General features: G+C 51.2%; 2 protein-coding genes across 2 annotated transcripts; both read left to right on the top strand.

Annotated features, from left to right (window-relative positions):
- The first annotated feature begins 6,651 nt into the window (after nt 1–6,651).
- On the top strand, nt 6,652–9,431 carry LOC127592527 (thrombomodulin-like). The gene has a single exon (XM_052053349.1). It carries the CDS (start codon nt 6,921–6,923, stop codon nt 8,475–8,477), a length of 1,557 nt encoding a protein of 518 aa, XP_051909309.1. The 5' UTR covers nt 6,652–6,920; the 3' UTR covers nt 8,478–9,431.
- A 699-nt stretch (nt 9,432–10,130) lies between these two features.
- On the top strand, nt 10,131–12,466 carry thbd (thrombomodulin). The gene has a single exon (XM_052053348.1). It carries the CDS (start codon nt 10,339–10,341, stop codon nt 12,004–12,006), a length of 1,668 nt encoding a protein of 555 aa, XP_051909308.1. The 5' UTR covers nt 10,131–10,338; the 3' UTR covers nt 12,007–12,466.
- The last annotated feature ends 545 nt before the right edge of the window (nt 12,467–13,011 follow it).

Genomic DNA, 13,011 nt, shown 5'->3' with positions numbered 1-13,011 from the left:
CAATAACAAAAATAAAACATACCTGTGTGCGTTAAAAATGACATACGAGGGCCGATGTCCAACTCGGATGGTCTCGCGGGCTCTCCTGGAGATCACAAAAAAAATTTCTTAAATAAGACAATTGTTTTGCACCCTTTTTTTTTCTTTTTTACCCAAAACATTTTTTAAAAACGGACGTTCTGTTCTCTCGCCCGTGAATGTTGCCAATAAAAGATCATTTTCCATGCTTGTCTGTGTTGAAAAGACTCGGCGGTTTAAATCATTTTTAGGCGCAGGCAAAAATGTTTTGTGCGGGTCTTTGCAGAATTTCCAAAGGGCAAATCTGTTCATCATAGAGGTCACGCATCTCTATGACGTAACGAAATCATGATGGCGAGCTTTGCAGTGGGAAATGGTCTTCAATTATCCTTTCATTTGTGAAGCGGCGCGGATGCAAAACACCCCAAGGTGGATCTGCTTAGCTTCAGATCACGCGGCCTCGTTTTTATTCACTGCCAGAAAGGCCTTCGCGTGCAGGAGACGCTTTCAAATTTGGTTAAGCAGAGGAAGCCTGCAGTAAACAAAGTCTTAGGGCGGGTTTTTGGCGTTTGTCTGATCCCAAGATTTTGTAACGCAAGCTCGCCTCCGCTTTCTCACCACCGGGGACGCTGACGCGGCCATTAATGGACCCACACAGCTGGCGGGCGGGGTTGTTGAACTGTATTCGGGTTCTCTTTAGCCGCAGAGGAAAGGAATGTTTGAAACAAAATGGAGTGTGATTGATGACGGCGGTGGAGGATAGTCCAGGAAGCGCGCAAGGCGGGGGGTGTGGGGGCGGGGTGGGGGGTTGTAGGAGAAACCCAATAAAAGAGTTGCTGTTGTTTTGTTTGTAGTCACGGTTACCATGGCGTTTAAGAACACATGACGCACGCCGTCGTGAGGAATAACCGGTCTTCATTTGAGTTCTGGTTTTGAAGCTACGACCGTCGTTCCGTAATTGGAACACGGCGGCATGAAAACATTGAACAGTCGGAAGATAATCGTGCTTTGGAGCAGAACCCGTGAGGGCGAACTGCTGAATGTTTGTGTCGGGTGCGCGGGAAATTTGCACGTAGCAATGATGCTAACGGCGTCGGTATTCTCTTTTCATTTACCACCCGTTGAATAACAAGGTTTGAATTCAGGACCTGCGTGGGCGTATTGAATCTAACGACAGAATGAATTGCGGCTTACGCACGTCAGAGTGAACTCAACTCGGCCGAACGCTCCGCCAACGATGCCGCGCAGTCGCGGTCAGAAATGTCAACCGCGTTCGCTTTGTTATTTCACAATGTCCTATTGTAGACGATACGCTAAGCTAAATTTGTTGAGACTGCTTGAACAATTGGTTAGAATAGAACCTCATAAGAAACTTCCAAATAATAATAATAATAATAACCATGACCTCCAGCAGAAATTAGGTCGGTTGAAGACAAACTCGACTTTCATGTAAAAGGCATCTTGACCCGTCTTACGTGGCTTTCAATTGCACCTGGTTGTCAGCAGACCAAGGAAATTAAAAATCGGCCCTTCAGGGGCAACGTGTATTTGTCAGCGCCGGTGTTCTTTTGAATAGGAGCGCCTGCTTTTCTTCGTAAGACCTCATTTGCCGGCGCAGTTGGGATTTGTGGACAAAAGGTGCGTATCCCTTTCAAATCATCAGCTAATAAAGACAGAAATAAATACCTCAATCGAGTCTGGCGCGATTTAATGCGGCGCAGCCAGGAAATGGCACTTTTCCCAAGACGGCCCCATTTGTTGGCGACGGGCGGTAAAAAAAAAAAAATATGAGCGTCGCTTTTTGTTTCAAAGTTGGCACGAGAAAAGTGATAAAAGGTCAAGGCTTCTTGGGGGGGTCGGGGGGCGGGGGGCTTTCCACACAAGCGAGTTACAGGAAGTGTACTGTTGGTTTTGAGAGGCCCTTTGGGGTCCAAAATTGATTTTCTTTCCACAGGGCTCCAAATTCCCAGAGCTGCCCCGACTTACAGAGCTCAACTTGAATTTGTATTTTTAGCGAGGGGGGGACGATTGGATGGGGAATCCATTTTTCTTCCCAGCCAATAGTAAAATCCTTTTTTGTTTTTTTCCTTTGATTCGCTGACAGAGTTCAATATTTTTGCATTCTCATGCTCTACTAAAAAAAAAAAGTTTGCTTTTTTTTTTTGATGGCCACATGCATAAAAACGGAAGGATGAAAGGGCCCCCGGGCCGTAGTTTGGACACCACCACCGGTGCGAATGTATTGCCACGCAAATATTGCGCACGCAAGGAATAATTAAAAACAGCGCAGGCGTAATGACAGAAATCAACCCAAAAAAAAAACGTCAAAGGAACGCAAATGTTGACGTAATTGACTTGCAGTCATCATGAGCGCGTTATTTGTCTGCCCCGTGGCCTTTGTTGCCGCGGTAACATGAGGGATTTATTTCCAGTGTTTGGCTTTTGTAGAAAACAGTCGTGCGATCGTACAGGTTTCCTCGCTGACCCCGGTGTTCAAGTGTGCAGAACAAAAGTTGCGTAAAGAGCCGGGGGGGGGGGGGGGTGTATGTGTGTATGTGTGTGTGTGTGTGTGTGTGTGCATGAGAATCAAGGCAGGTTTTTCCATGGCTGCACGTTATGGAAAAAGCAAAACCCGGAAACCTGAAACAATCAAGACGATGGATTTGAGGCGGGTATTTATAAGCATCTTACCGAAAGGTCCGAGGGGTTTATTCGAGGGCCTCACTGGAAGTTGTAATATTGCTGTCAGCACGCCAAGACATTTTCCTCGAGGGATGAACTCTGTTTACCGCAGAAGCAGGAAGAACAGAAAGGGGTAGTTCCCGTCCACGGCGCCATCCGTCAGTCAGCCGTCGACCTGCGTGCGGGACGGGAAAGTCAAAAAGGAAAATAATATTGCCCGTTCTCGGGATTTGCGAGGCACGCTAAAGGAAAGCTGCTTTTTATGGTACGGCTGACACAATGAAATGGGCGGATTTGCACCGACCCGGCTGGACGAGACCACTCTGAGCCGCTTCATTGACCAACTGGGGCAAGGAATGGGGGGATGGGGGGTTGGGGGGGGGTGACCCACCTCTCCGAAGACGTCTCCCTGCAGCGCTTCCATCTTGTCAAGGCTGCCGGAGTGCTCCTCCCGTCGTGCGACCAATCTTCAGGCTGCTTCCTGATGGGCCCCCGCGCTCCGCGTTACAATCCCGGTTTCCGGGCCTCAATCACCTTTGTGATGTTTCCTAAAACTGTGTCTCAAAAGTTCATTATTATTATTATTATTTTTTTTTCAACGCCACACAGTTCATTACCTGCTTACTTTTCCGCTTTCGGACACAAAACACAATTGCAGGAAACGGAGTGATTGTTGGCATGTGCCAAGGAATGGCGATCGTATTCTTTTTGTCTGCCCAACCGCTTCACCCTTTTACCAACGGTGAATAGGAGGAACGCAGCGTAAACGCTCCGGTCTCGCTCTTGTTTCTTATCCTAAGGGGCTTGAAGAGAGATGAGTTGGAGGAAAACATCATCCATGCACCCCCCCCCCCCACACCCCCTCTTTGACTCGCAGAGCCAAAACACACAATCTGAATAAGCTGCTTTTATGGGGAGACATGCACGCTTCAATCCGGCAGATTCCTGCAATTAGTCGAGGCATGAAGAGAGCATTTGTAAAATTCCAGCAGAGGATATTCAAGTTTCGAAAATCCCACGGCAGCTAAACGTTAACCGTGACCGCCCAAATTCAGAGATTCGTCCAAAGCGTCAATCCGCGAGGTGTTACGGCTTTACAACTTGATGCGTTTTCTCCTCAATGTGTCCTGAGCCCCCGGCGTACTTGGCAGGAGGATATTTGCCTTCAACATCTGGGAGCCTCAGATAAATATTCACAGTGTAAATCATGTCCTGTTCTGTTTTGTTTTGAGGCGCAGGGGCGAGAAAGGTAGATACGGGTAACGGTATGCGGCGCTCAATGGCAGGAAGTGGCCCTTCGCGACTGCCGAGTGGTATCACGAGGCGTCAGGTTAAACAAGCGCAACATCCCAATCCTCTCATTTTGGGACAAAATAACGATTTTTCTTAAAGACGGGCCAAATGACAGGTCGTCGGACATCTTTGCCGTCTATTTGGACATTTCGATTGGCGCACTCGGTTGTGGTGGCTGGACCAGTTACGGTGCGACCGGGTAGCCCGTCACATGTAAAGTGCGTACAAACTGTGTGTCATGCCTATTTGGACATGTTTCTCGAGGTGTGTGTGTGAGGGGGGGGGTTACATGCACCCTTTGATCCTCAATCAGGACAGGGACAACGCCTTCCGTTTCCTCTCTTGTAACATGTCAAACGCACGTTGCAACGCCTCCACCGCTTTGGGAGTGACCACAGACAATGACGGCGGTTGAAGGTTAAGGCAACATTGCGTTCGTGCCACGTGCGTCAGATAGGCCCACTTTTGTTTTTGTTGGATGCCGTCTGGTAGAAGGAACCCGAAGCCTGCAACCTTTGAATTGTCAAATAATAAGGACATGGCTGAAAGTGTTCAATTTGAAGGTATTCTATGTCTCATGAACATGATTAGCATTTTTTTTTTTTGAAACACGATCAGAGGTGCAATTGGCCATGTCACATGCACGACCAATGACATCATCCGCAAGGGGAGATCTTGCGGTTTACCTGCCAATCTCGTGCAAATGAGTCTCTTTCTGTTACCGCAACGTGGAGCGAGTTCTACCGATTTTGATAGCAATGCGGGTTCAGATTAGCATTAGCCTAGCGCGTAATCAGTGCTCGCCCGACATAACGAGTTGCCATGATAGTGACCAGATCAGCGGTCATTCCTCAGAACAGTGTTTCATTCTCTTTCAACGTGTAACTTAATACCTTATTGGATCTATCTTTCCTTTTTTGAACCTACACTGTCTGCACAGAGCTTAGACGAGCCAACGGTCCGTTCAAATCGTTGCCACGGAAACGGCTCACACCAAACTCAACCAAAAGGGCACACGAATCACTGCAAAACAAAGTTAAAGTGACCATTTTTGGTGCGGGCGAAACAATCTCCAGACACGCCTGGAACTGGCTTAACTCAGCGCGGGCATCGCCCATCAAAATATTTACGAAGAACGAGCCGGCCTGGCTTTCGTGTCGCCAGGCTGGGTTCCGACAGAGATTACCCGGCAGCCGTCGGGCCACCTAGCAACGCTCTCTATCTGGCGCTCCCAGTTCAAATGAAAACATTCAAGTGGGTATTTTGCTCGCGCCCATTGAACAAAGAAATCTCTTCCCTCGCATGGCTGGCTCACATCCCCTCCACCCTATTGCATGCCACCACACCCACTTGAATTAGAATCGAAGGCCAGTTGGTGAATACGTCCGTGTGTCATATCCAGATGAGAGTCATTATTCAGTGACAAGGGGTGGAGGGGCGCTCGCTCGCATTCCAAGCCTCTAAACTGACCACACATCACATCAACGAAAAAGGAACAAACGCAAAACCGGTTGACATAATTCGCTTCTCATCCGCATTGTCCCTCTATAACCTCTTAAGTGGAGGAAGTGAGTCTATTTGGCGTGCCGTACTTCCCACTTCTGGTTCCACTCACGTGAGAAAGGCGACACCGAGAGATATCGGAAGACCCCCGAAGAGGTGAAAACAATGTTGACAAATTTAGACCGACAATGCAAAAAAAAAAAATGAGTGCCCACTTCCCCGTAACTATTACTGTTACCGAAAGGGATATGAGTGTACAATTTTCCATCGTATTCCTGCAGGATACCAAACTTTGGATCCCAAGTGCCACCTAGAGAAATACTTTTGGCATCCATCACAACGTCAAACAAAGTCGCATACCAGACCCGAGTGCCAATACCCAATATTCATTCATTCATTCATTCATTCATTCATTCATTCATTCATTCATTCATTCATCTTCCGAGCCGCTTGATCCTCACTAGGGTCGCGGGGGGTGCTGGAGCCTATCCCAGCTGTCCTCGGGCAGTAGGCGGGGGACACCCTGAATCGGTTGCCAGCCAATCGCAGGGCACACAGAAACGAACAACCATTCGCACTCACACTCACACCGAGGGACAATTTCGAGTGTTCAATCAGCCTGCCACGCATGTTTTTGGAATGTGGGAGGAAACCGGAGCACCCGGAGAAAACCCACGCAGGCCCGGGGAGAACATGCAAACTCCACACAGGGAGGCCGGAGCTGGCATCGAACCCGGTACCTCTGCACTGTGAAGCCGACGTGCTAACCACTGGACTACCGGGCCGCCCCAATACCCAATAAATACCCAAAAAGTGCAAAATACCCAATATTTCAGCATGTGCAGCATTAGGAACAATTTGAACCATTAACACTGTACTAAAAGATGGGGGGTGGGGCGGGGGGGGGTGCACCAATCAAATGTATTGCAGATCAAATTTGAATATTGATTGACGGAATCCCATCTTTCAAAAGGTGATGTGAAAACTAGTTGCGACGACACTTTGAGAATGGCTGAGAAGAGACAATTGTGTGTGTGCGTGCGTGCGTGTGCGCGCGCGCGCGTGCACAGTGTGTTATGCCACCTCTGAGTAAATAGGAGATGCGACCAGACAAGTCGCTGTCCTCTCATGAAACGATCATCACTCATGGTGAAAGTATGCGTGTGTGTGTGTGTTAATGAGCCAGTATGTTCGTGATAAGGCAGGGGGAGAGAAGGGGGGGGGGGGTTGAGCAAGCGGACCCACCAGAACTGAACTTCCTTCCTGTGCTGCTGGAACCGGAGAGCGACGAGCTTTTATAAATGGACGCTGCACAATGAGGGGCTTCCAGTCTCGGGGGGAACTTCGCATCGTCCAACGCGGCCGGCCGTCGTCGTCGTCGTCGTCTCCGTAATCTCCTTCCGGCATCGGGGCACAACAGCGTGATGGCTTTCGTGACGCCGCGCGCGTTGCTTCTTCTCCTCTGCGGGCTCCGGGCAACGGTGGTGTCTCTGCGCGGACATTGCACAGAAACGCAGTGTTACGCCATTTTCGTGGAGCAAAAAGACTTTCTGGGAGCGCAGAAAAGCTGCCGAGATTCCGGTGGTGATTTGTTGTTATTCATCTACGCGCAAGCGCAGAGAGGCTTGCTCGCCGCCGGCTTCAGCGGGAGTTTTTGGTTCGGGACGGCCAGAGACGCCCCGAACTGCACTTCGTGCGCGGTGAGGACGGGAGGCCAGCTGACGATCGAGACGAGGTCGTGCGACGACGAACTCGGCGGTTACATCTGCCAGTACCCCAACGCGGACCCCTGCGGCGCCATCCATCCCGTCTCGGGAGACGCCGAGGTGACGTACTCGGCGCCGATGAACTTCGAGGTGGACGCCGCTTCCCTTCGCTTCCCTCGCGGAACGGTGGCGGAGGAGGCCGAGCCGGGCACCTTCTACCCGCTCGCCAAGTATTTGTGCTTCGAGTCGAGTTGGCTACAAGCTCCGTGGAACTGCGAGGTGATGGCAGGCGGCTGCGAGGAGCGCTGCAACGCCACCACCGGCTCCTGCGAGTGTTCGGAGAGAGCCGTCCTCCGCGCCAACCTCATCACCTGCAGCGAGAACCCGTGCGACCGTTGCGCGCACAGATGCGACGCCGCCACCCGGAAGTGCGCGTGCCGCGCCGGCTACGCGCTGGAGCCGGACGGGAAAACCTGCGCGGACGTGGACGAGTGCGTCCGGCCGGACGTTTGTACATCGGAGGGAAAGGAATGCGTGAACACGCTCGGGGGCTACGAGTGCAGGTGCAAAGACGGTTTCGAGGAGGAGGACGGGGACGGGGGCGATGGCGCGTGCGTGGACGTGAGTATCTGTGACAAATGTGAGCACATGAAGTGCGTCAAGTCCGACGGCGCGTACGCGTGCGCGTGTCGCGAAGGCTTCAGAGTGTCCCCGCTCGACCCCGCCAAGTGCGAGATGTCCTGCGATCGGCGGGACTGTCTGGCCAACTGCATCCCGAATCCCGATCTAGAGAAGAAAGACATGCATCAGTGCTTCTGCCCCGACGGTTACGTCCAAGACATCCGCAACAACACCGCCTACTGCACCGACATCGACGAGTGCAAGAATCGGAAGCTGTGCGAACACAAGTGCGAAAACCTCTTTGGCAGTTTTGCGTGTTCTTGCGACGAGGGCTACGACTTGTTCGACGACTACATGTGCGTGATCCCGGACGATGAGGGATGGCGCCCGGCGGAGGCTCCCACGCCGGCCCCGCCGCGTCCGGCCTCGATGCCGACTTACGTGAAAGCGGGCAGCGCGCTCGGCATCGCCGTGTTCGTCTCGCTTTGCCTGCTGCTGCTCTACTTGCTGGTGAGGAACTTGGCCAAACGTTGCGGCAGTCTTGAGCTCTCCTCTCTCAAAGGGCCCGACGTGGATATCTTCTACCTGCAGCAAGTCACCACGGAGACGTACAAGCGGTTATCTTTTGACAAATGGGACTCGCAGAGACTTTAACCGCGATGGCGAAGACCGGGCAATGCACGGAGAGACGAATAACGAACGGCGCTTGGGCAGCCGCCATTTTGCCCCCCGGCCACCGAGCGAATCCGCTCGTATGCTGACATCAGCTTCAGTCATCGACATTTCAAAACCAAACACTGTATTCGTCATTCTCTGTCATCGATCGACCACAAAAGTGTTTTGATATGACGACGACGATATTTATGAAATCGCTTTATCGGCTATGTTGATCGATCGTGTTAACGAAATTACTACTCAGTTGAATACTTCTGATAATCCCTCAAGTTTTATTTTTATTTTTTTAATTTTGTGACCAATTTTAGCAGCGGTGTATTTTTAATTTTTTTTCTTTTTTTTTGCTTGAGCACCGTCGCCTGTTACGTCCGCGCGCATGCCTGCGACAACGGGAACATGCTACCATAGCAACAGATGACGTAACAGATGTAAACAGCCATTGGCGCTCACGAAACGAAAACACTATTTTGTTGTTCTTTTAAATGGAAAACGGGAGTTTTGTTTGCCGTGTGGTTGACTGAGTTTCCCTTGAATGGTCTCGTCTTGGAGTGAGAAAGTCTCTCGATTGTATCTTTTAATCCTGAATAGTTCAAATTGATCAAATATTAAAGGTACTAAAATCGATCTACACTCGGCACAACGGCAGTCAGTCGAGTTAAGTTCTCCACCGAGGCATCCGAACCGGTCAAGAATTTGCCGTCGCTTGTCCAACTCAAAATTTGGAGATCCAATGCGAGCTTGTCATTAGACAATGTTTGGGCTGCATTGAGAAATTCAGGAAGAAATCTTACATTCAATCCGCAGCACAATATCAAGGTCATAGAAATGAAACAACTTCCTCTTTAAAAAAATAAATTATCATCTCATGCAACCCAATTCGACATCTTTGTTGTCGGCTAAGGCACAAATTTTGAAGAAGCTATTTTTGGATGATTGAGTTGGTGAAAAGGTTGTTGTTGTTTTTTTGCGGTTTCAAAGCAGGAACTCGAGTATGATCAACAACAATACAATAGTCTGTTTTCAAAAACACTAAGCAATTTTTTTTCATGCTGTTCTCTGTGTAAACTACGACTTACCGGCTACTTAACAACACTGAAACCGACACTTGTAATAACAAAGTGTGAAAAGAATGATTACCTCTTTGAAAATGTCATTTGGATTCTGAAAGTGTAACCCCATCGATGGAGCAGCTGATGAGTGTTGCAATTTGATAGACGTTCCACTTTTGTATTCTCGGTGGAACTCTGCATTTTATTCAGACACATGGCTGTCCAAAAGACTTTGAATGTAGAAACTGTGCTGCTATGAGCTACATAAAGGCTGATGTAAAACAAACAACGGCACCTCATCGTTATTTGCCCGCAGTCATTACAAGGAAGGCGATTTTCCTGAAAAAGAACAGGGGGTCGGGGGGTCACATGGATGTGAACATGAACATGAAAACGCAGAACTTTTCTGATACTTTTTTTGTCGCTTTTTACTAGTGAGGAGAAAGCCACGATATGCCTCAGTCTGAAAATGAAGGCTCTCGAATAAATAGCTCACATGACGGCTCCTCATATTACGGCTTTCCATATAACGGTGCAGACTCCGCTCACTGGGCGGGGCAACTCCGACAAAAAAAGGGGGTGGAGGGGGAGTGTGTAATTTACGGCCGTGGTCTTCGAGGGCGTTTGAGAGGAGAAAGTTTCTTGGGAAGAGCAGAGAGCGTGCTCGAAAGCCTCTTAAGAGCCACTTCCTTCCTCTGCTCGGTCGCCAACATGGAACGGGGAGATTATAAAGGCGAGCCGAGCGCTTTTTCCAACAAACGGGCGTCGTGGCTGCAGGGACGCGCGGCCCAATGAACGCGAGGTCGTGTTCGAATATGAAGGATGCCGCGGGATTGTTCGTTGCCGCGCTGGCCGTCCTGGTGGGGATACTCGGCGGGACGGAGCCGGACGGCGGGCTCTGCGTTGACGGAAGCTGTTTCGCCGTCTTCCGTCACCCGGGCGACTTTGCGAGCGCGCAGAGGCATTGCGAAGAACGAAACGGGCACTTAATGGCCGCGGGTTCGTCCGGATCACGCGATGTACTCGCTCAACTTTTGAGGAACTCTTCGGGTCGTTTCTGGATCGGTTTGCATCGTTCGACCGGCTGCCCGAACGCGACGTCTCCCCTTAAGGGCTACGAGTGGACGGCCGAAGACGCACAAGGCGATTCGGCCGACTGGGCTCCCTCGTTCGACGGCAGCTGCTCCTCACCGCGCTGCGTCGCCGTTTCCGAAGCGGACCGGCTCCGGTGGGTTCAGGAGCCGTGCGACGCGCCGGTCACCGGCTTCTTGTGCGAGTACCACTTCGCGTACTCGTGCGAGAGCATCGCGATCGACGGGGAAGCCCCGACGTACGACACCCCCTTAGGCTTCGGGGGAGGGGGTCTGCACTCCCTGCCGCCCGGAAGCATCGCCGCGCTGACGCCGAGCAAGCGCAAGTTCGTGTGCTCCGAGTCGTGGGTGGAGGCGCCGTGGAGCTGCGAGATCCTCGAGGGGGGCTGCGAGCACCAATGCGCCACGAATGACGAGCACGAGCCGTCGTGCTCGTGCCCGCCCGGCCTCTCCGTCAACCCCGCGAACGGAATCACGTGCGAGGTGGACGCGCTGGACCCGTGCGCGCGTTTACGGTGCGAGTTCGCCTGCTTGGAAGGGGACGACGGCGCGCACGCCTGCGCGTGCGACCGCGGCTTCACTCTGGCACCCGACGGTCGCTCTTGCGTGGACTTCGACGACTGCTCGGACGAGCGGCAGTGTCCCGGGGACAACAGCCGCTGCGTCAACACCGTGGGCGGCTTCCGATGCGAATGCCAGGGCGGGTTCAAACTGACGGACGGATCGTGCGTGGATCGCGACGAGTGCGCGTCCGCCCCGTGCGAGCACATGTGCGACAACACGCCCGGCAGTTACAAATGTTCCTGCTCCGGCGGATATCGTGTGGACCCGTTGGACGCCAACAAGTGCGAGCTGCACTGTGGCAAGAAGGAGTGCGTCGCGGAATGCGACCCCAACGACAGGCGCCAGTGCTACTGCCCCGACGGCTACATCTCGGATGAGAGAAAGGACCACACCTGGTGCGTCGACCTGGACGAGTGCGGCGACTCGTACTGCGAACACGGCTGTCGGAACACTTACGGCGGCTACGTTTGCTCTTGTCGGAAAGGATTCACCTTGGTCAATGAGGTGTTTTGCGTCAGAAACGAAGACGAGGATGAAGAGCGGGAGGGTTCCGGGGAGGCTGCGACCATTCCGAACGCTCCCGCGGTGACGCCGCACGAGGTCGCTCCAACTCGGCAGCCGTCGGCGGTGACGGTCGGCGGGCTGGTGGCCATCATCGTGTGCTGCGTCCTCGTGGTGGTGGTGGTGGTCTTTTTGTCTCAGCACATCCTGAACAAAAAGGGCAAAGTGGAGCGAGGGGCCGCGTCGAAAGCCGCGGACGGAGGGGAGACGCACAGTTTACACGGGATGGGGAGCGAAGCGTAATTAAAAAGAAGGACATTGAAGAACGCATGACATGTGAATGTAGAACCAAGGACCACCCCCCCTCGCCCAAATCTTCAAGAAAACCCACTTTAGGACTCTTAATTTTGGCAACGACCGGCCGCAAGCACTGATGGGACTAAAATGCCACGGCCAAGAAAACAAAGAGGAACAGTATTTACCCACAAGACGTGCACAGAGACGCATTTTTTTTGAACATGAAGTTTGTCTTCATCCGCAGCGGAAGCAATGCAACAGAAAAAATATACACTTGAACTGTTTTCGTGCTGAAACACTAATAAAATACACATCGTCAATTACGTTTGCCGTCCCGCTAAAAACGTCCTCGGGCTGATTGTGCCGCCACCTGGTGAAAAGAGTGTACTGCAACTGAAACGCAAACTGCGGGTGTGGCGTTTCCAAACTGTATGTTCGAGAAGAAGGACAATAAAAACGCACGGAAGGCCTTCAAACAAAACATATGACAATGATGACCTCACATTAAAATACTTATGATACCCACACGATCCAGTGGAATAATGTTGCTTTTTTTTTTTAAAGCCTGAAATGAAAAGTCTTAAACAAACAGCTGTATGCAGGAAGTTAGACAAAAAAATGAAAAGACTCAAGAAGAAAAACCTTTTCTCCGGGATCTTGTCGGTGCATGTACAGCAGCATTGTGGCGCGAGAGGCAGCTGGAGTGTCTAGATGGGGGGGGGCGGGGGGGGGGGGGGGCAAATGGATAGCATGCAATGGCACCGCGAGTGTACTCTTTTTTTTGTTGCTTTTAACAATGTGGACAGTTGGAAAATTGCAAAATGCGTCTTTTGACAGAGTGACACAATGAACAGAAGCTCCTTCCGGTTTTTCAAACTAAAGTGCAAGTTCAACACTTTTACTGACACGAGTGACACACACACACATGACAGAAATCCATTCACAAATCCCATTGAACGGGCTCGTTTAATTTCGTTAAATTCACCGTTTTAGGAGAAAATAGAAACGTGA

Source organism: Hippocampus zosterae, chromosome 19 (assembly GCF_025434085.1).
Source record: "Hippocampus zosterae strain Florida chromosome 19, ASM2543408v3, whole genome shotgun sequence".
Lineage (NCBI taxonomy): Eukaryota > Metazoa > Chordata > Actinopteri > Syngnathiformes > Syngnathidae > Hippocampus > Hippocampus zosterae.
This window is presented reverse-complemented; position numbering and strand designations above follow the sequence as displayed.